Raw genomic sequence first — 24447 nt, 5'->3', positions numbered from 1 at the left:
TCCAGTTACCCATGACTATTAAATTTTCATCTCCCTTCACTACCTGAATAATTTCTTTTATTTTGTCATACATTTCATCAATTTCCTCATCATCTGCAGAGCTAGTTGGCATATAAACTTGTACCACTGTAGTAGGCGTGGGCTTCGTGTCTATCTTGACCACAATAATGCGTTCACTATGCTGTTTGTAGTAGCTTACCCGCACTCCTATTTTCTTATTCATTATTAAACCTACTTCTGCATTACCCCTATTTGATTTTGTATTTATAACCCTGTATTCATCTGACCAAAAGTCTTGTTCTTCCTGCCACCGAACTTCACTAATTTCCGCTATATCTAAGCGATACAGATGGCCGTACCGTAGGTGCAACCACAACGGAGGGGTATCTGTTGAGAGGCTAGACAAACGTGTGGTTCCTGAAGAGGGGCAGCAGCCTTTTCAGTAGTTGCAGGGCAACAGTCTGGATTATTGACTGATCTGGCCTTGTAACACTAAACAAAATGGCCTTGCTGTGCTGGCACTGCGAACGACTGAAAGCAAGCGGAAACTGCAGCCGTAATTTTTCCCGAGGGCCTGCAGCTTTACTGTATGGTTAAGTGATGGCGTGCTCTTGGGTAAAATATTCCAGAGGTGAAATAGTCCCCCATTCGGATCTCCGGGTGGAGACTACTGAAGAGGGCGTCGTTATCAGGAGAAAGAAAACTGGCTTTCTACGGATCGGAGTGTGGAATGTCATATCCCTTAATCGGGCAGGTGGGTTAGAAAATTTAAAAAGGGAAATGGATAGGTTAAAGTTAGATATAGTGGGAATTAGTGAAGTTCAGACCTCCAAAGTATCTGGTTCAATCCTTTCATTCATCTCAGAACCAAGGGGTCACAATCAGTTTTAGGGACAATATTACAAATCGTGAGCTTCATTGAAACTCCTGGACAACAGTGGTCTCCTCAACCTTCTCTGCCAGTTGCTGGAATGATCTCCAGTACACCCTCAGAGCTCAGATGACAGGTGTCATTTGTTCCATCATGCACCGCAATCTGGATTTGCTTGCATTTTGTTCCCTCATAGGCTGCTATACACCTCATGTTCTTTCCTGTCCCTTATTGTCATGTCCCTGCCGACAATTAGTAGACTCTTACCGTTTTGCGTTTGCTTCCTCTTGACACTGAACAAAACAGGTTTACCCAAAACAGGTGAAGTGAGTCCCACTGACTCTGTTTGAGTGAAAGACAGCACCTCAGATTTTTTGATTAAGGGTGTTGGTATAACACCCTGAATCCTCCCTGGTCGCTCTCCACCCTGTATATGTTGCCTAGATCTACCATTGAAATGCCACCCGCAGTCAAGTGGAGGAGTAATGACAGATCTCCTACTTTCTGCAGAGGCAATATGATCCATAGGGTAGGATAGTACTTGAGGTAACTTTGGTACCAGTACCACAGGTACATGACTCTTGGGAGCTCTTCCAACACACGAATTCGCAGCAGGTGCCAGTTGTTTGACACTAGTCATGGTTATCTCTAGGTGCTTATGAATATCAAGCAACTTACCCAGTATTTGAGAACAGCATTCATAGTGGGGCTGCATCTTGGCTGGTGCAATGGACTACAGGACAGCGAACAAATAACTTTAAACAAAGCCTGCTGATTAGCTTATTATCAGTTGAGCTGAGAAATTACTAATGCCCTGTAAGAACTGAAGCATTTAAACAAAACAAGATTTCTATTAAGGCAGCAGAAAAACCTGTGGTAAAAATTAAAAATTTCCTCAAACTTTTTGAAGTTGATTATAGTTTTTAGCAAACTAAAAAATAGTTAATTTATGAAAAATGAGGGGAAAGTGGTAGTTTGTATAATCAGATGAATGTTGTGGAAAGAGACCAGATCGGTGGTGGTGGTGGTGGTGGTGGTGGTGGTGGTGGTGGTGGTGGTGGTGGTGGTGGTGGGTTTCGATATGGTAGAGTATGTACATATGGAACTTGGCATGTCTCTTGGTGGTAAGAGGAATACTGTTGATACTCAAGTGTTGCAGAAATGAAGTGTTAGACTTTCCAGAGGTGCAGTGTTTCAGGCTTTCCTATTTGTATTTAGGATTTAGGCAGTAGTTATAAGTAAGATACAAAAGAATTGAATGTTAAATTGATGGTTTTACAAACTTTTGCTGTGTTGATATAATGAGCAAATTGATCATTTCATGTATTTTGAGTTTCTACTATGACTTCGTTCCCTTCCATCAGGACAAGGAGCAACGCAGCATGGACATTGAGACTGCAAAGGCCATGTTGAAGTTGTTGCTGGGAAAACAATGGTCTCTCTTCAGTCAGTTCAACTCTTTCCTAGAAAGCTCAAAATACAAAGTTATTAATAAAGACCAATGGTGCAATATTTTTGAATTCTCGCGTACTATAGTGAATGATCTGTCTAATTACGATGTTGACGGTGCTTGTAAGTATGTTTGTTTTATTGTAGTCTTTAATGATCCAATGAGTGATTTATTTTTCTGTCATTAAACAGTTTTATAAAAGTTGAAAAAATAATGCTTAGAAATGGAAACATAGTCACCATTGCTACAGTGATTGTTTTCCCTGACCATAAGTTGCATGTTTCTCCTGACTTTATTTTGTTGTTCTTACTAGCCAAATTCTTTTGTTCTATATGAATCGGTGCTCATAACACTTTTTTGTGTATCAGTTGTTTGACAAATCTTAGCCGTGATGCAAAGTATCTTACAGCCATAATTTGGGATATAAAAATATTTTCAACAGTCTTTCTTTTATATAATGTGCTATGTTACACAACTGAAAGTTCCGAGAGGCACTGTACTATGTCCCTGAACTAATGTTTGGAGACTAATACGTAAATTTTTTTTATTCAAATAAACAACTTTCCCAATATGTCAACAGTGCCAACTTATAGCAATTGCTCAAAGTGATTTTGCCATGTGGATGGGTGGCTTATTGATGAAATGTCTTCCTCATGATTCAACTTCATGTATCAGATTCTACTGTGCAAACTCTTCTTTGTCAAGAATATCAGCCGCCTCTCTATGGCTTCTTTGCAACATTTTATCCATGGTGATAGTTATCTTCCTCTTACGGTGAAAGCTGTTGTGGATCTTCTGTACATTTGTTACACTTTCCAAACACTGTCCTTCTGTGCCATACACTAAATGTATGTCTGCAAGTTCCTGTAATGAGTAATGCTCCATCTTTGACAACTGGGCAGGTACTTAAACACAGCTAACATCAACTGTGGTCATGTCACATATGAATGCATTTGGTTTTTCAAGGTAGTGTCAAAATATCCAACTTTTGTTTGACAACAAATATAAGTAGTTTACAAACACATGCATCATACACATTGCTCATTAGAGATTATGTACTGTCTGAAATATTCTAACTGTTGGTTCTTTATCGCAAACTACTTTCGCAAAGGGAAAAAATTTAACATTTATTTGACTACAGTGGCAGATATCTACATATGTTCATGCATGCATGTTTCTGTACAGTGTGTGGTTGAGGTACAAAGTACCATTGCTGATCATTCCCTTTCCTGTTCCTCAAGCAAAAGGAGTGAGAGGAAAGTGATTGCTTGTTTACCTTTTGGTGAGCCCTAGTCTTGCTTATTTTCTCTATACAGACCTTGTGCAAGATGGATATTGGAAGAAGTAGAATTGTTATGCAGTTTGTCAAATTGCTTGATGATGGTTTTAACTGTCTGGACTGAGGTTTGAACCAAGAACCTTGCCTGCATTACAAGCAAAGGTTCCAGGTCAAGTCTTTGTCCATCATGCAGTTTAATCTGCCAGGAAGCTCCCAAACTGTATTCACTCCTCTGCAGAGTGAAAATTCATCCTGTAAAAAGTTCAGCAGCCTTTTGTGAAATGACCATCTTCCCTCCAGCAATTTGTATTCAAACTTGCAAAGTATTTCTGTAGCACTCTTGTACTTATTGTACTGACTGGTGAGAAATCTGATAGCATACTTCCAAATTGCTTTGATGCATTCTGGTAATCCGACCTGGTAAGAATCTGACACTAGAGCAGTAGTCAAAAATCAATTACGCAAGCAGTTCCACACGCGGCCACTTTGTAGGTGCATCAAATAATCTCGACGAACTGTAGTTGTTTATTCATCTTCGCTACCCCTTACCTTGTGTACTCATTCAATTTCATGTTCGTTTACAATGTTATGCCCGGATATTTAATCAGCATGTCAGTGTCAAGTAGAATAGCATTCCAATGTTACAGGGATGTTTCTCTTACCCATTTGCCTAAACTTAAAATGTTGATAGGTGGAAGCCATAAAGCTGGAAGACTATAACAGTCTTCTCTGTTGACACTGAATTTGTTTTTAGAGACTTTTGCCATCTCCTGTATTTTACTTCTATAAATGTTGCACTCTTTAGGAAGCACACATATTCTGTAAAAATGTAGATCTTTTCTGCTGTTGGTCTCATTCTCAGACAGTGCCAGTTTCACACAGAAAGTTTGTGATCCTCATATTCTTAGTAGTAGCCCATTCTATAACTGTTTCCTAATGTGTTAAGGGTATTGAGAGCAAGTGGTAAACCAATTCCATTATATCTTGTGAAGTCATGGTACAACAGCATCATGAATCAGTACTGAGAATACTAAATGTTAGTTGCTGAAAATGTGTGATTTATGTATCACATCATGTTTCTGCACTACATTATCCCATCATCAAGTTGTATAAAACAAACACAAATCATTTCTTCATATTAGTACACATATGGACACACACATATAAATCAATCTATATTACCCTTTAGTATTACATACACAGTTAATGTACCATTAGGTAATGTCAAATGTAAAAGGCAAGCAACAACTGTGCATTGTGAAATACATGAGAACTTTTCCTTAGCACGTAACACTAGCACAAAGCTCATTTATTAACTAAAGCCAACTGCCCTCGCCTGCCTAAGATTGTACTACCATGTTACATATATATCACAGCCCCCATTGATGCTACTGTCTACTTTAAAATGTATGTGTCAGGTCATTGCAAACCCCCAAAAACCAATGTTGCACCTATGTTGCATTATTAGCATACATTGAGAATAACCAACAGGAAACATTAAAACTTAATGACCATTAAGGAGAAGCAGCACAGGCAGCTTCAAAGTATTGCAAATAAAGAACATGGTTGATTGCTGTCAAATTTAGATGAAATAGATAGTTTTGCACTTTAAAGGAGGAATGCATCAATGTGTTGAATGAAAAGACAGGAGTGTCCTAAGGCATTTATGGGCCCACTTTAGTGATGTTCTTGTGAGAATCAGCCATCAACCTAATCTTCTTAGTTGTCGTTAAGTGGTAATGTTTCCTGTTGGTTATTCACAATGGATGCAAACATTAGAACAGAGGTGAAAGATTAGTTTTTAGGATTTGTTATGATTTGATGCATAAACTTTTGATAGATTTCACTGTAGACAGCAGCATTGTTAGGAGCTGTGATACATATACATCATCGTAGTGCAATCTTCAGTAGGTGTGCGCAGTTGACTGTAGTTAATAACTGAGCTTTGTGCTAGTGTTACGCACCCATCTGAGATGTACAATGAGGAGTTTTTGTGTGTTTTTTAGTGCATGGTTGCTGCTCAATTTTTACTTTTCATCTTCCCTAGTGGCATATTAAATTTAAGGTATGTTATACTACAGAGCAATATAGATAAATTTACATGTGCTTTAGTATGTGCAGTAACAGTAGGTAATGATGCTTCCTTGTTTTGTAGAACTTGATGGTGGGGTAATCTAATACTGAGATATGTTGTGGTAAATAAATCACACATTTTTTACAACTGGTGCATAATATTGTTGGTACTAATCTGTAATATGTCAATCATTTTCTGCTATCACATTCAGAAGCAAGTGCAAACATTTCAAGCACAATGAATAGCTGTCTGCTGGCCTCTTGCTTCCGATAAGGTGTGTGTGTGTGTGTGTGTGTGTGTGTGTGTGTGTGTGTGTGTGTGTGTGTGTGTGTGTGTGTGTGTGTGTTTTTTTTGCAGACAGCTAAAGTATATTCCACATCAGAATGTCTTATTTATGTTGTTAATTGTGAAGTTGGCTGTAAGTGTGTAAGCGGCAATCTCATTGTATTGAATTTGCTCATGTTCTGTGGTCTCAAGCTTGTACATTCTATGGTACACACTTTTTCCCCCCAAAAGGTATGCCACCTTCTAAACCAACATTGGCCAAAATTTTCTTCAAGTTTATATATTTATAACTGAGCCCGAACAGAGTGGGGAACTGGTACTCTGTTCAGGAGTTAGTCTTATAGATATTTTAATATACTGCACTTTTAACTGAGGGTATTTATATTTGTGAAGAGGACCTCTCCTAGCTTAAATTCCAAATGTAGCCTTTAGTAGAATAAGGGTGTGTGGCATCAGTTTTTCCTCTAAACAGCCTGTGAACATTAAGACTAATCTTTTGTGTACATTCAGTGACCCCATAAGTTTCATATGTAATGGGTCCCAAATACATAACAGTATTCCATAGCAATCTTTCACCAATAAAACAAAGTGAAGGGGGTGTGGTGATTAGTACACTGGACTTTTATTTGGAAGTGTGGTGGTTCATGTCACCATCAAGACTTTTTATTTTATGGAAAATCTAAATTGCTTAAGGCAAATTTGAGAAAGTGTCCTTTGAAAAGAATATTGCTGATTTATTTCTGAACTTGTGCCCAATCTGTAATGATGATATCATTGAGTAGTAGTTAAATCCTGTCTGTTTTCCTCTTGATAAAAAAATTTGAAATTTCCCAGTATCTTACAAATAAATTGACACCTGCTATTTCCATTATTTAAAACTGAGCTGATGGATAATTCTATATACAGTGTCCAGACATTTTTAGGCTATTATTTGACAAAGATGGATACTAGTTATCACTTGGTAACCTGATAGTCAAAGGGTATTATGTTTTTTACTTTTCCTGAAGTGTACCATAATATATTCCTCAACAGTAATAACTAGTTACCAGACTTTGCATCAGATTGATATTTTGTTCAGAACTTGCTAAATATTGCCACAAATATCTGATAATATGTACATGCAGATAATTCTCCTTTATGAAAAATGTAAGATTGAAGCTAACATTTTTATTGTGGTATATGAGCCACACTCTTTCAGAAGACTTGCCCAGTGTCGTAACTACCACACCACTTCGCTTGTTGCCTACTTGAAAGTGATCCTAGATGCAGTGAAAGTATTTAGGAATGTTGAAACTGATCTGCTGGTGCCATCCATTCTCAGACCTCCACCTTAGGTGGCCACATTGCCTCTAGCTAGTCCATTTCTATAGAAATACTGTACCACCAAGACTAATATATAGAAATTCCTTTGCATTGCATACTGCACATGTATTTGAGATATTTCATTTCATTTCATTTTATTATCTTCCTGTATATCATTTACATGATGTAGGAATTGTCACAACAAAGTTATCATACTAGTACAAGTACTACAGACATAATAATGGAATATCACTTTCAAGGCATTTTTTTAAAAGTACAAATTTAGACATATAAATTAAAATTTTTGGCAATAAATTTACACACAATCAAAGTACTCATCTACGTCATAGAAAGTTTTGCTTAAAAGGTAATTTTTAAGCTCAGTCTTAAATTTTACTACATCTATTATTGCCTTCATGTACACTGGCAGAGCATTGTAGACTTTTATTCCAAAATAACTTACATGCTTTTGGGTTTGTGTTGTCCTTACCCTTTCTACATACAAATTCTTACAAGTTCTAGTATTATAATTATGGCAGTCCTCATTTGTACGTAGATTTTTCATATGTGCTCTTGTACACAGAATGCTTTTAAAAATATACAGTGATGGTATTGTGAGTATTTGCAGTTCTTTGAAAAGGGGCCTACAATGAGTTCTTGGAGAGTTATGTGTTACGATTCGTATAGCTCTTTTCTGAAATTTGAAGATATCTGTTAAGCTTGATTTAGTTTTACCCCAGAACACTATGCCGTAAGACACGATGGACTGAAAGTAAGCAAAATACACTAGTCTAGTACAGTCTGTGCTGCATACTCTAGATAATATCCTCAATGCAAAACATGCTGAATTGAGCCTTTGGGATAAGTACTTGAGATGGTCTTTCCAGCTTAAGTTTTGATCAATGTGCATTCCCAAAAACTTTGTGGATTGTACACTCTCTATCTTCTTATCCATTAGTTTTAACTGGAGGTCCATATCTTGAGTTGCTTTGCCATACTGTATATAATTTGTTTTACTTAGATTAAGTGTTAACTCATTAGCATTAAACCAATGTTGAATATATTTCAGGACTATATCAGTTGTGGTAGTTAATGATTTTTTATCATCACTTATAATTATGCTAGTGTCATCTGTGAACAACATTATTTTGGTAGAAATATTAGGATTTTTTATGTCATTTATATAAAGCAAGAATAATAAGGGACCAAGAACACTGCCCTGTGGGACACCTATTTCCAATTTCTTTGCATCTGAGACCCACTTGATTTTCTGATTTTTATGTTCTGCGATGATTTCTACTACCTGAGTTCTATCTTGAAGGTAAGATTCAAACCACTGCTTCACAACTCCCCTTACACCTATTGCCTCCATCTTGTTTAACAGAATTTTGTGGTTTACTGTATCAAAAGCTTTAGATAAATCTAAGTTAATTCCTACTACACATTTTTTAGTGTCGAGACTCCTGACAATCTCTTTGGTATAGGCATGGATAGCTGATTCTGTGCTGTGGCCCGAGCGAAAGCCATGTTGATTGCAGTTTAGAAGTTTGTGAGCATCTAAGTAATTTATGAGTCTGGTTTTCATTAATTTCTCTAGAATTTTTGAAAATGATTGGAGAAGGTATATTGGTCTATAATTTTCTACCTTGTATGGATCTCCTTTTTTAAACAGAGGTCTAACCTTAGAGATTTTCAACCTCTCAGGAAAAACACCTTCACTGAAAGACAAATTGGCAATATGTACCAGGGGCTTTATAATTTGTTTGGCAACTTTTTTTATTATTGACACAGGCACTTCATCCACACCCGCAGACATTTTTGATTTTAGACTCTTTATCACCTTTAATATTTCATTATCATTTGTGGGAGTTAACAACATACTACTGTCTACTTTTGGGGCTGTTAATTTCTCATGTTTGGTAAAGTTTTTACTTAATGACACTGGTACACTTAAAAAGTAATTATTAATGTAATTTGCCAGAGTTTCATCTTTTAATTCAATATTTTCACTATTTTTTAGTACTATTTCCTGATCCTTGAGGCCCTTACCTGTTTCCCTTTTCACAATTTCCCAAATAGTTTTTGATTTATTGCCTGATTTTCTTATTAATTTATCATTGCTTAGTAATTTTGCTTTTGTAATTACTTTTCTATATATTTTTTTGTAATTTGTTACATATTCTTTAAACTTGGGGTCAGTCCAACTTTTCAGTCTATAGTTAAGCATTTTCATGGTCCTGGAGGAATTTCTAATACCTGTTGTGACCCAGGAGTTAGCATGTGTATGCCCAAATGTGTTTGTTTTGACAAGTTTCTTAGGAAAACACATTTCAAAATTCAACGTAAACAGGGAAGAAAAAACATTATATGCAGTGTTTGTGCTAGTTTGTAACAGTACTTCTGCCCATGATTGGTGTATTTATGAAGTGACTGCAACTATTTGTGGAGAAGGTTCTTTTGTACATTTGGTATGAACTATTTTTGGTCACAGGGGCTATGGAAAATTTAAGGATAAGTGCATTGTGATCAGATATTCCTAGGTCAACATTTATTACATCTATATCTGTGGCATCTATATTTGTGAAGATATTATCTATGAGACTTTTTGAAGAGTTTGTTATTCTTGTAGGGTTAGTTATATGTGGATACAAATTGAAGCTATGTAAAACATTCAGGAATTTATCTTTGGATGCACCTTCAGTCAATAAGTTGACATTAAAATCTCCACATATAATTATTGTTGATTTTTTATGATGTAATATTTTGAGCAATGCCTCTAACTTATTTCTAAAAATTTCAGGGTCACCACATGGTGATCTGTACACTGACATTATTATTAATTTACTCTTTTGCATATTCAACTGTATTGCTGCAGCCTCAAAATGTTTTTCTTCATTCAAGGATTCAGTTAGTCATATTTTTAACCTTTACTCCAGGTTTTACATAAATGCAAACACCACCATGTCTTGTTTCCTTCCTGCAAAAATGGCTTACTAATTTGTATGGAGAAATGCAAATATTTTCTAGTTCATAACTCATGCATCAATGTTCTTGAATGCAAATACAATCTATACTAGCTTCACTGGCTGCAATCTCAAGTTCTCATATTTTATTTTTAATGCATTGTATGTTAAGGCTCATTATTTTTAAATTATCGACATTAGATTGAGAGGAGTTTGTACTCATGTTTCCCAATGTTACCGGCTGTTCCTTGCTGAGGCTGGGTACCAAAAATCCTTAAGAATTACACGTTTCCTGCTCCTTGTATTTCTTACCCCTGGACGTGTCACCATACTTGTTGTATCTGTAGTTGTAGCTGCTGTTTCAGTGGATGCTGGAGGTGTTTCTGAAGCTGATGATTCAGTGGATGTTGGAGATGCTGCCAGTTTTGATGCTGAGTCTGGTTTTGTAAGTGATGTTCCAATTGATACTGGAACTTTTGCTGAAACTGTATTTTCGTTTAAATCTTGAACTACAGTTGGCACTGACGTTACTGTGGACGTTGAAACTGCGTATGAAGCTGATAAATGATGCTCCGATGGTGTTGATTTTTCTTCTGTTGTTCAGCTGTTTTTGATGATTTCGACACTACTGACAATTTGGCTGATGTGGCTGCTGTACTGGACGACACTTCAGATTTTTTTTACTTCTTCTAACGTCAAAGAATCTTCTCTTGCTACCAATGATTGTGGGACATCAGCTCTTCCTATTTCCACTAATGTTGATACTTTAATAAGGCCGTTTTCAGACAGTGTAATAGTGTTTCATTCTACTTTAGAGTCTAATAGCATTCGATATTTCAGCACTCATGGCTTCTTTCCCTTTCATGTTTCTGTGAAGTCCATGCTCTGTAAAATGCTCTCTGCAATCACTATTTATCCCAACGTATGTAGCATTAGGATAACCTCGACATATCTTAGCGAAAATTCTGTTGGCGGTAATAATCTCGGTATTCACGCAAGAGTTTACCATGAGATCATACCTATGAGGGATACTGACAACAAAAAATTTCACTTCAGGCATTTTACAAATTACTTGCTTTAAAACTGTTGTAGCATGTCTAGTTTCATTGTGGTATACATCGTTGGCGCCTCCAATTATCACACATGTGCTGCCATTCGTCATAGATTGATTACAGCTATTTAAAACTTCACATAGTGACGCTCCTGGTTTGATTACGCCAGTTACCTTGAATCCTGTTTTCTTAGAACTCATAATTTCGGCTACACCTCTTCCATGGCTGTCTGCTAGAATAAGGATTTCATGTCTATTTTCCAACGTGTGTTTTTTGTTTTTTTTACAAATAGCAGGCCGATTTGTTTTGCTTTGTGAGCGCAATTTAGCATTGATCACAGAACTGTCAGTGTGGATAATGGTACAATTTGATTGTTCTTTCTCCTCTGTGCTATTTTCAAGCACACTAAACCTATTACTTAGTTTTAAAGTAAGTCCCGCTGTTTTTGTTTTTGGTCGTGTGCTGCTTATTTGACTGGTATTTGAGAACTCTTGTAGGCTAGATTTTGAGGAATTTCTCACACTTATTACCAAGTTTTCAAGCGTTTTTGCGTATTTTATAATATAATCGAGTTCTTTCCTAAGTTCGCTCTCTACATTCACTTGCAAACCTGCCCTGTGCATTTCACTGGCATTGTCCCGCCTGTTGCACTCTATACTGCAGTTGCACTTATTTAGAACTTCCGATCGTGAGAAACAATGGGTATGGCACCACTTATGATTGAACGCACAGATTCTTAATCCATTTAACACAATTTTATGGCATATGGTACACTTCACTGACGAAATACGATCACAAATTACCGAGCGATTTGAAACTACGTGTAAACTCGCCGCCATCTTTACTGGCTATGTTACCAATACTTTCCATTGTCATACTTCTGTTGTACTTTGTCACCCTACTGTTGTACTTTGTCACCCTACTGTTGTACTTTGTCACCCTACTGTTGTACTTTGTCACCCTACTGTTGTACTTTGTCACCCTACTGTTGTTCTTTGTCACCCTACTGTTGTTCTTTGTCACCCTACTGTTGTTCTTTGTCACCCTACTGTTGTTCTTTGTCACCCTACTGTTGTTCTTTGTCACCCTACTGTTGTTCTTTGTCACCCTACTGTTGTTCTTTGTCACCCTCTTGTTGTTCTTTGTCACCCTCTTGTTGTTCTTTGTCACCCTACTGTTGTTCTTTGTCACCCTACTGTTGTTCTTTGTCACCCTACTGTTGTTCTTTGTCACCCTACTGTTGTTCTTTGTCACCCTACTGTTGTTCTTTGTCACCCTACTGTTGTTCTTTGTCATCCAACAGTTATTTTACTAGCAGATATGGGAGATAAAGCTAGAAGTTTGATACTGCTTCCTTAATATGAATTGTCAAACTGTTTGCACAACAGCATGAAACTTGTTTTAAAAATTTTCTCTCTCCAAAGGGAAGAGTCCTTTCTTAGTGTAGGTAAAATTGAATATAGTGGGAAATAGCATACAAAGAAGAACATTTTAATCAGTGAAGACTGTGTATAAGCCATAGTTCTGATATGGCAGATTTCTGTATATAGCGTGTTGCTTTTAGTCCTTAAGTAATATCTTCCCTGTAGACCACTGTCCATTTAACTTTGACATTATTATTTCTTTAATGATATTAAATACTCTTTTTCAAATATGTAAGCTACTGCTAGTTAGTGTTTGACTAGCAGCTGTTTATAACTTAAATTAAAATATTTTGATATGCTTCACCTAAAATATCTGTACTATAGTAATGCTATTTGATGTTAAATGCTAAAAATTATTTTGGTGTTGGATGTAGTAGTGTTGCCTTGTGAGATGTATAATCTTCATTCAACCTTGCTTACAGGTGTTTTAAACTTCATAATACATGCATTATAAATTTATTTAAATTCGTATTGTCTTTAGAATAAGATTTTCACTCTGCGTATGCGCTGATATGAAACTTCCTGGCAGATTAAAACTGTGTGCCGGACCGAGGCTCGAACTCGGGACGTTTGCGTTTTGCAGGCAAGTGCTCTGCCAACTGAACTACCCAAGTACGATTCACGCCCCGTCCTCACAGCTTTACTTCTGCCAGTACCTCGTCTCCTACCTTCCAAACTTCCAAAGGTAGGAGACGAGGTACTGGCAGAAGTAAAGCTGTGAGGATGGGGCGTGAGTCGTGCTTGGGTAGCTCAGTTGGCAGAGCACTTGCCCGCGAAAGGCAAAGGTCCCGAGTTCGAGTCTCGGTCCAGCACACAGTTTTAATCTGCCAGGAAGTTTCATATTGTCTTCGCATGGGCAGTAACAGCACACCTATTTGTGTTGGAAGTACATTAACAAATGAATTTCTGCAGGGCCGGTGATGCTGGACGAGTTCGTTGAGTGGCTTACTTCTGAGAGACAGGCTCAGCCTTACAGAAGCTGAAAGTAAGCTGTGTAGGAATTTCCATTGCTGTTGGAAACTTCTTTGCTTTCACCTTCATACCCTGCACTGCTGATTGGTTATGTTTAAACCAAACACACACACTAAACAATGTAACAGTTTTGTTAAGCCTCATGTAAAAGTTACAGATCAACGTTTACAATTTACAGTCACGTATTTGTAAAGTAACAGAGATATATATTGTTGCTCTAAGGTCCGATTCATAAATACATGTAAAGTACCTAAATCAATACGTTATTTTTAAATATTGCTAATTACATGGTGCTCATCACGTACAATTGTTTATTTGGCGTGGAGAAAGAATTTGAGATGTTGAATATGTGTAGTGAAAATTATCGAGTCAGACAATGTATGCACACGCTCTGTGACAAGAAATTGACAAAATTCTATTTCACTCTGTTCTGTCTGATGATACTGCTTGTTTTTCCCCACTCATACTGCAGCTAATTATGTAATATACAATACATTTGTGTGAAGAACTCAGTTCCTAACCACTGCTCAGCTCAAAGTCAAGTAAGTTTTGTTATCAAACATTCATGTGAATAGCGGGAAAAAGTGGTGAAAAATGACCTTGGTATCAATATATTTTTAAAACATTTCATGTCACTACAGCTAGTTTAGCTGTTTAATAGAGCATTAACAAATGAGGTGGAGAAATATGGAACAATGTAAGGAGAAGATTTGACCAAAGAAGATAATATGAACTATTTAAGTATGTAGGAGTATTTAAAGTGTGATTTATTAAATTGGTTGAAACTTTGTGTGTCCGAAACTGTAGTAGGAATTTGTGTGTGTGTGTGTGTGTGTGTGTGTGTGTGTGTGTGTGTGTGTGTTTTCTCTGAAAAAAGTACTTTCAGCTAATTGTGTGCCAACATGAGCAGAGAGAGAGAGAGAGAGAGAGAGAGAGAGAGAGAGAGAGAGAGAGAGAGGAAAATGAGTCCAAAATAACTCGTTTTACAAAATAATTTCTACATTTTTCATTTTATATACCAGTCTAGCAGGATTTTATTCTGCTGGACAGGGTAGAACCATAATAAAGATTAGATTCAAATGTTGTGTTACGCAGTAATGTGTAATATTCAGACATGCTATATACTGTACTGATCCTGCCGTTTTCTGGTAACAGAGACATGTGATCAAAAATTTGTACACAAATAATTTTTCATTTTTATGTACTAAGTTTGTTGTGCTGTATAAAAAGAATATTAAGTTTTGAAGTTATCCTGTTCTTACTGTACAAAGCAGAATTATTAGAAGCTAAGTACCTTGCATTCCAAAAATTTTCTTTTTGTAGAAAACATAATTATTACCTATTTTACTTACAGACTGAGTGTACAACACACATAAGTCAGTGTGCATGTATATAATCTACAGTGACTGTAGTGGAAAAATGAATTTTGAGATGAATGGTCAATGAATTTGTATTTTTATCCAATCAGTTTTGTGATTCCCTCATAACTTGTAACATGTTGTTATTTGATAACAGTTGTAAGTATTCTGCATTGTAAGGCTGATATCTTAGTCTGCAAACAGCTGATCTGTTTTGATGTAGAGAGACTGAGACTTCCAGTACAGTGTTCATAAGTTGGTTTAACAATTGTGTAGCTGCTCTCTCTCTCTTTTCTATGTTGTAAAATAATTTTTGTTTATTTATCATTAGTTATTGTCTGTGATTGTGCATTAATCTGTCGACAATTGTGCATAAATGCATTTGCTCTGAATATGACCTGTCAAATAATATGCATACTTAAATACGCAAACAATGGAGTAAAACATGCAAAATTCACTTACAGGAGGAAAATCAGTTTATTGTATGAGGTAACATGCTTGCAGTCATAGATTATTCAAATTCCAGACTTATATATTGGCAGCTTTCTTCCAGAAAAAGTATGTAGATGAAGAAAAAGATTGACGTGAGAAACATCAGTGGATTCAAACAATGCCGGAAAGATGACAGATGAATTAAATTGCAGTGGTTTATCTAATTTGCATTTCATAAATATAAGCTCTTCCAGTATAACTAAGATATTCATGTAACTCAGCTTTAATGAGAAATGTATATTTTAATTTGGATAGTAAGTTTCTTTAATCACATACTAAATTTGTAAAGAAGATACTTATTGAAGTGGTTTGTCACTACCATCATTGATACAAGACTTGACATGGAACTGAAAATATACTGTTGACAATATGGAAAAAGTTTGTCTGAATTAGAAATTATTCCTATTTTTCTTATTGAGCTGTAGTTTATTTTCCCAATTAGTGTGACGAAAAACCTTGTAGAAAGAGAGAGAAAATTGGACCATTTGCATGTAATGGGAATAATGTTATATGGCTGCTTTTTTATCATCAGTCTTGCACTATTCATATATGCCTCAGCTTTATTGTATTGTTGTGACAACAGTGAAAAGAAAATGTGCTGATATTTTTCAGCTGTCATTTTAGTATGCAGCTGCTATGAATGGACTTATTCAGTTGCTCTCTACAGTGCAAAGTTTCCTTCTATCCTCCTCCTCCTCCAAGTCAGGACAGAGCATGTGAATGCAGAGCAAAAAAATCAATATTAACAGTAAAATAGTCAGCAGTGATAAAAATGGGTGAGATGTAGTGAATTTTATGGAGAAGAAATGTAATAAGGTGAGAGGACCATCCATACAAAGTGAAGAGATTTTCTTAATTTATACTGTTAAGGGCTTGAGAAAATAGTTGGATACAGGAAGCAGTGGAGAGCATATGATATAGTGTGTCGGAGTGAAAGGTAATATAAGTGAATTTTGTAAAAGAGTGTATTTATGGAAGAAATTGGATCAACAGATAGTGATGGAAAGGGGTTGGGGTGATGTTAGGTAGATATTTGAGATTTGCGTTTTGAATGTGACGATGAAAATGTAGGTGTGCTTCCACATGTGGACTTAGGATTCACATGCACTGTGTTAGGCTTTGAACACCTTGTTGAAGGGGTTGTGGATATCACTGAGTATGAGACTGATACCTAATTGTATAGCTGACAGGACAACGATTTTGTTGTTATTCAGAAGTTTTTTTAAAAGTTAACAACAGGAATGTTTGGTTAATGGATCTGATTTATAAAGTGGTAGCTTCCTTGAATTTGGAACACTGTTAGCAGAAGTCACATTTAGCTCTGTAGAATTCTTGTACTATCATTAACAAACCTTTGTTCTACAAACCATCAATTCATTGTTTATTACTGTCCTTGTGTGCCAACTATCTGTAAACTTAAATCTTTCTAGATTGGTTTGAGATTTATGTTCATACCCTATATCCTTTTCACTTTAGTCTCCTAATTCAATGAACTTATCCAGGTATTTCATCAGTTAATCACCTTACTTTTGGAATATTTTCACATTACGTTCTGGCACATTATGCAAGCATAAGCTGTACGTCACTGTCGAACTGAAGACAGAGGCATATTTCAATCTGTTCCTCGTCATATAATTCAGAAACAAAACGTGTACAGCTCTGCTCCTGCCCCCCAACCCCCCCCCCCCTCGCTCTGCTCCTGCCCCCCAACCCCCCCATCGCCCTGCTCCTGCCCCCCAACCCCCCCATCGCCCTGCTCCTGCCCCCCAACCCCCCCATCGCCCTGCTCCTGCCCCCCAACCCCCCCATCGCCCTGCTCCTGCCCCCCAACCCCCCCCCCATCGCCCTGCTCCTGCCCCCGCCCCCCAATCCTCACCCCACATCGCCCTGCTCCTGCCCCCCAATCCTCACCCCACATCGCCCTGCTCCTGCCCCCCAATCCTCACCCCACATCGCCCTGCTCCTGCCCCCCAACCCCACCCCACCGTCGCCCTGCTCCTGCGCCCCAACCCCACCCCCCCGTCGCCCTGTTCCTGCGCCCCAACCCCACCCCCCCGTCGCCCTGCTCCTGCGCCCCAACCCCACCCCCCCGTCGCCCTGCTCCTGCCCCCCAACCCCACCCCCCCCCACGTCGCCCTGCTCCTGCCCCCCAACCCCACCCCCCCCGTCGCCCTGCTCCTGCCCCCCAACCCCACCCCCCTCGTCGCCCTGCTCCTGCCCCCCAACCCCATCCCCCGTCGCCCTGCTCCTGCCCCCCAACCCCACCCCCCCATCGGTGTGCTCCTGCCCCCGAACCCCACCCCACCGTCGGTGTGCTCCTGCACCCGAACCCCCCCCCACCGTCGGTGTGCTCCTGCACCCGAAACCCCCCCCCCCCCCCGTCGGTGTGCTCCTGCCCCCGAAACCCCCCCCCCGTGTGCTCCTGCCCCCGAACCCCCCCCCCGTGTGCTCCTGCCCCCGAACCCCACCCCCCACCCCCCCGTCGGTGTGCTCCTGCCCCCGAACCCTACCCCCCCCCCCCCCCCGTCGGTGTACTCCTGCCCCCGAACCCTACCCCCCCCCCCCCCCCGTCGGTGTGCTCCTGCCCCCGAACCCTACCCCCCCCTCGTCGGTGTGCTCCTGCCCCCGAACCCCACTCCCCCGTCGGTGTGCTCCTGCCCCCGAACCCCACTCCCCCGTCGGTGTGCTCCTGCCCCTGAACCCCACCCCCCCCCGTCGGTGTGCTCCTGCCCCCGAACCCCACCCCCCCCGTCGGTGTGCTCCTGCCCCCGAACCCCCCCCCCCCGTCGGTGTGCTCCTGCCCCCGAACCCCCCCCCCCCCCGTCGGTGTGCTCCTGCCCCCGAACCCCCCCCCCCCCCCCGTCGGTGTGCTCCTGCCCCCGAACCCCCCCCCCTTCGGTGTGCTCCTGCCCCCGAACCCCACCCCCCCCGTCGGTGTGCTCCTGCCCCCCAACCCCACCCCCTCCATCGCTCTGCTCCTGCCCCCCGAAACACCCCCCCCCCTCGCTCTGCTCCTGCCCCCCGAAACACCCCCACAATCGCTCTGCTCCTGCCCCCCGAAACACCCCCCCCCATCGCTCTGCTCCTGCCCCCCGAAACACCCCCCCCCCCATCGCTCTGCTCCTGCCCCCCGAAACACCCCCCCCCATCGCTCTGCTCCTGCCCCCCCAAAACACCCCCCCCCCCATCGCTCTGCTCCTGCCCCCCAAAACACCCCCCCCATCGCTCTGCTCTTGCCCCCCAAAACACCCCCCCCATCGCTCTGCTCCTGCCCCCCAAACGCCCCCCCCCCCATCGCTCTGCTCCTGCCCCCCAAAACACCCCCCAAACACCCCCCCATCGCTCTGCTCCTGCCCCCAACCCCCCCCCCATCACTCTGCTCCTGCCCCCCAACCCCACCCCCCCATCGCTCTGCTCCTGCCCCCCAAACCCCCCCCCATCACTCTGCTCCTGCCCCCCAAACCCCCCCCCCCATCGCTCTGCTCCTGCCCCCCAAAACACCCCCCAAAAACCCCCCATCGCTCTGCTCCTGCCCCCCAAAACACCCCCCAAACACCCCCCATCGCTCTGCTCCTGCCCCCCAACCCCACCCCCCCCATCGCTCTGCTCCTGCCCCCCAACCCCACCCCCCCCCATCGCTCTGCTCCTGCCCCCCAACCCCACCCCCCCATCGCTCTGCTCCTGCCCCCCAACCCCACCCCCCCCCATCGCTCTGCTCCTGCCCCCCAACCCCACCCCCCCATCGCTCTGCTCCTGCCCCCCAACCCCACCCCCCCTATCGCTCTGCTCCTGCCCCCCAACCCCACCCCCCCATCGCTCTGCTCCTGCCCCCCAACCCCACCCCCCCAATTCTCTGCTCCTGCCCCCCAACCCCACCCCCCCATCGCTCTGCTCCTGCCCCCCAACCCCACCCCCCCATCGCTCTGCTCCTGCCCCCCAACCCCACCCCCCCATCGCTCTGCTCCTGCCCCCCAACCCCACCCCCCCATCGCTCTGCTCCTGCCCCCCAACCCCACCCCCCCATCGCTCTGCTCCTGCCCCCCGAAACACCCCCACAATCGCTCTGCTCCTGCCCCCAACCCCCCCCATCGCTCTGCTCCTGCCCCCAACCCCCCCCCCATCGCTCTGCTCCTGCCCCCAACCCCCCCCCCATCGCTCTGCTCCTGCCACCAACCCCCCCCCATCGCTCTGCTCCTGCCCCCAACCCCCCCCCATCGCTCTGCTCTTGCCCCCAACCCCCCCCATCGCTCTGCTCCTGCCCCCAACCCCCCCATCGCTCTGCTCCTGCCCCCAACCCCCCCATCGCTCTGCTCCTGCCCCCAACCCCCCCCATCGCTCTGCTCCTGCCCCCAACCCCCCCCCCATCGCTCTGCTCCTGCCCCCAACCCCCCCCATCGCTCTGCTCCTGCCCCCAACCCCCCCCCCCATCGCTCTGCTCCTGCCCCCAACCCCCCCATCGCTCTGCTCCTGCCCCCAACCCCCCCCCCATCGCTCTGCTCCTGCCCCCAACCCCCCCCCCATCGCTCTGCTCCTGCCACCAACCCCCCCCCCATCGCTCTGCTCCTGCCCCCAACCCCCCCCCCATCGCTCTGCTCTTGCCCCCAACCCCCCCCATCGCTCTGCTCCTGCCCCCAACCCCCCCCATCGCTCTGCTCCTGCCCCCAACCCCCCCATCGCTCTGCTCCTGCCCCCAACCCCCCCATCGCTCTGTCCTGCCCCCAACCCCCCCCATCGCTCTGCTCCTGCCCCCAACCCCCCCCATCGCTCTGCTCCTGCCCCCAACCCCCCCATCGCTCTGCTCCTGCCCCCAACCCCCCCCATCGCTCTGCTCCTGCCCCCAACCCCCCCCATCGCTCTGCTCCTGCCCCCAACCCCCCCCATCGCTCTGCTCCTGCCCCCAACCCCCCCCATCGCTCTGCTCCTGCCCCCAACCCCCCCCATCGCTCTGCTCCTGCCCCCAACCCCCCCCCATCGCTCTGCTCCTGCCCCAACCCCCCCATCGCTCTGCTCCTGCCCCAAACCCCCCCCCCCATCGCTCTGCTCCTGCCCCCAACCCCCCCCCCATCGCTCTGCTCCTGCCCCCAACCCCCCCCATCGCCGCGCTCCTGCCCCCAACCCCCCCCATCGCCGCGCTCCTGCCCCCAACCCCTCGCATCGCCGCGCTCCTGCCCCCAACCCCCCCATCGCCGCGCTCCTGCCCCCAACCCCCGCCCCCACACTGTTTGTTTGTGTGTGTGCGGTGAGGGGGGAGGGGGGGGGGAGAGAGATTGATTGATTGATTGATTGATTTTACTTACATGCCTGTATTGTACATTTGTGGTAGGTACTGTGTGTATTGGTATCATGTCTTGAGAAATTTCAATATGTTTGAGAACTTCAATGCATTTATATTTTATAGGTTTGATAATTTAATTTGGTGTCACCAGACATATAATTGCAGGTCATTTATTACAGTTTCTCTTTCGGCCATATTTTTTGGTTTGTGTGGTCATTTGTGCAAATAACTGTAAAATTGCAAGTTATTTTCATTGTTGTATATGGGCGGAACTGCCCGCCATTTCTTAATGGCTTACGGTTTAAATTTCCAGATATTATTAGAATTTTGCAGATTTGCTGTTAAAAACTGGAAGACTGAAGGAATTCAATGTTTTGCAACTTGCAGCTACTGTTTGAATAAAGTTTAATCCAGCTATCAGCATTTTTGAAAGTGTAATTTTCATATAACACCAGTTTTTGTAAAACAGTAACTGGTAATGTTGCTAGATGCAAAAGATAATAATTGATGGTAAGTGTTTCCAGAGTATAAGCTACATCATTGTGTATATAAAGAAGAAAGGAAGATGATGTTAGGTGGCAGAAATGTATAGAGCCAAAAGTAACTGATCTACCTTTGCCACTTTGGTGAAACTTCACCTTCATTCCTAAAGCTAGACACATTTGGAACCATAAGTTTGAACTTAATCAGATCTTGCAGTTGTCAATTTCCTTGGCACATTGGTGCTTTCAGTGAGTGGAAATAGTTAGGTTCACTTTTTTAAGTTTAGTTTTTTACTTTTGTGCTTTATTTATTATTCCTTTCTTTTAATTTATAATACTTCTACTAGCACTTTCCTAGGTAAATGATTATTTTTATTTTGTTTGTGCCATATTGTCAAATTTCAGTTCCATAATTAATGTAAACATTTTGCTGTTTTGCATAGGACACAAAGTTCTCAACAGCTAACCTCTTGTGTTCATTCATTACCTTTTTTTTAGATACTTTTTGACATTGTTGAATACTATAATTGACCATGCACCTGAAGGCTATTGAAATCAGATTTTAGTCACAATACTGTTCCATATGAAAATTATAAAATAGGAGAATATTTAAACAGATGTGAAATCAAAAAACTTCCAATGAAGGAAAAAGCATTTTATTGTCAGAAGAATTTTTTCAGATTAAAGAATTTAAGAATGTTACCACTGAAGAAAAGTGAAAGCTCCTGAGCTGAAATGCCCAAAGTGGCTTTGCATATGATTTGCTGGGTATGTGTTTCGTGATCCCAGTGTTCCTGAGCTGGGGCTACCACTGTATGGTGTGACTGGAACATTGTGTGTCACAGGGAACAGGGGTTTTGGCTTGACTGCCAGGGTCACAAGGATGGTAAAAACCTCAACCTCAAAGTGTGCTGCACACTTGAAATGAAATTTGTGGCTGTTGATACGGAACAGTCAATAGCGGGCAAAGTCTGGAGAACCTGCTGCACCTCAGTTGTATAAGGCTCACCTAGGCATGTGGGGCTCTGCCTTGGTGGACTTTGATTTCCCTAGATGCTTGTGGGACCAAGATGGATCCTTCAAACTTTTCTCTTCCACCTTTCAGTAGAATGGGTGGACTGCTGGTAGGTACCAACACCCAATCAAATAAGAGGGCTCATGTAGGTGATGTGATTAAATCTGACACGTTAAACATCACTTTTAATAGCACAATACTCCCAGAACATACTAAGGTGGGTTTTCTTTGCTTAACCTTGCAGACCTGTGTCCCCAACCCAATGCGCAGTTTGAAATGGCAGTGCTTTGAGGACACCACTCTTTGATGTAAGGGAGAAGCCGTGTGTTGTAAGGCTGCCCATAGAGGAATCAGTTGTTCATCTCCAAAGTGTGTGAATTGCTTGGGGGCTCACCCTGTCTGATGTATGGACTGCTGTGTCTTCCTTGAAGATACAGGAGACCAGAACCACAAGACGGCTCCCATATGGTGAGGCCAAAAAGATTTAGAAGACCATGCAGCCTTCTTGACATTCACTACCTCCTCTGCTTGTGTTGTTAAACAGCCAGTACAGAAAACTAATGCTATTACACAAACAGAGGTTGCTAGTGTCAGTACTGGTACCTGTATTTGTGCTGCTGGAACTACTTCACACACTAGACTTTCTCCTAAAAACATCAGAATGTCTGTGGTCACTAACATTGTGGAGCTCCGTGCTCTGTTCAGTCTAGTCCACCGTCCAGTGATGCCACTACCGCAGCCGCAATTGTGGTTCCAAAGCCTACCCGGGGCAAAAAAAATCAAAGACCAAGTGTCCTCAACCTACAGTCAGGAAGTAAACAGTTAGACAATGTCGATATCATCCTACCTGACATCTCTCTTGACTCTTTGATAAAGCTAATGGGCCTTGATGACAGACGGGCAATTGTATCGCCCCAAGACAGCCCCCCCCCCCACCCATTATGGGCTCCCATTCCTGGCAGAAAGATAGGGTGGAAGTGCAACCTCTGATAGATGGCTCCCATATTGCTGTGGAACATTAATGAGTTCAGGACATGCGGAGGAACAAACTGCTAGCTCAGGAAAGCTCCCTGTGCCTGTGTTTACAAGAAACACACTTAAAAGCCACTGATTCCCTTGTGCTCTGAGGCTATAACCTTCACCGGAAGGATGAGCTGTCTGGGGTCAGAACCAAGGGAGGGGTTGCTGTATCTGTCAGTAACAGCCATCACCCCTCTGCTGTCCCCATGGCTACTGACCTGCAAGCAGTTACAGTTGAAATTCAAGTGTGTTGGCAGATCACTGTTTGATTGCTGTATCTACCTCCACAGGATTCAATTGAGTCAGGCTCTCGTAGATCTTGGAGGACACCTTTTGCGACAATATTTCTTACTGAGAGACTTCAATGCCTGTTGACATGTGAGGCTTAACCTCTGCTTGCCCTCAGGGGTGGTTGTGGGAAGCCTCAACGTCTCACAAACTGCACATTGTCAATACAGGTGTGTGCACACGTTTTGGTACTGCTACTTGGTCATTCTCAGCCATCGATATTTCTTTCTGCTCTCCAGCTCTTGCAGACTGCTGAAAGGAAGGTCATTGATGACCTTCATTTATGTGACCATCATTTATGTGACCATTTCCCACTCCGCATTCTCCTACAGGAACGAGCATTCCCTGAAGAGAAACCACATAACTGGATGCTCAGCAAGGCTAACTGGATGCTGTTCAGCCAGCTGGCTGTGTTTGAACACTGTGACAATGTCAAGGAATGGGTGGACCACATTATGAGTGATCCATCATACGACTGACTTACCCATCCCAGAATTCTCAGATCATCTTAGGAGGAGACCTATACCTTGGTGGACAGCTGAGTGTTGTACAGCAATCTGAGGCATGCGTGCGGCTTATTGACTATTTAAATGCCGTCCAACAGCAGACAACCTCATATTCTTTAGTCACCAGAGCCAAGTCTCGATGCGTGATTAAGGGGAGTAAGAAAAGGTTAGGGCAAACATTCCTGGACTACCAACCATTCTGTGTATTTTACGAAAGTATGGGAAGCCACTAGGACGATTTCCAGCAAACGCAATTGTTTCCTGACAGCAGCAGTGCTGAAACAGGGGTGTCTCCAGACAACACTCAGAGACATCACCCAAGACACCGGCAAAGCATTT

General features: G+C 42.7%; 1 protein-coding gene across 1 annotated transcript in view; it reads left to right on the top strand.

Moving 5' to 3' along the window:
* LOC126470279 (DCN1-like protein 4) overlaps positions 1–14627 on the top strand; it is a 147082-nt gene extending 132455 nt beyond the window's left edge. Inside the window, exons 6-7 of the mRNA XM_050098028.1 lie at positions 2236–2443; positions 13613–14627. Of these exons, the coding sequence (XP_049953985.1) occupies positions 2236–2443; positions 13613–13683 (279 nt within the window). The 3' untranslated portion in view covers positions 13684–14627. The remainder of the gene's footprint in view (positions 1–2235; positions 2444–13612) is intronic.
* The last annotated feature ends 9820 nt before the right edge of the window (positions 14628–24447 follow it).

The sequence above is a fragment of the Schistocerca serialis genome, chromosome 3 (genome assembly GCF_023864345.2).
Source record: "Schistocerca serialis cubense isolate TAMUIC-IGC-003099 chromosome 3, iqSchSeri2.2, whole genome shotgun sequence".
Classification (NCBI taxonomy): domain Eukaryota; kingdom Metazoa; phylum Arthropoda; class Insecta; order Orthoptera; family Acrididae; genus Schistocerca; species Schistocerca serialis.
This window is presented reverse-complemented; position numbering and strand designations above follow the sequence as displayed.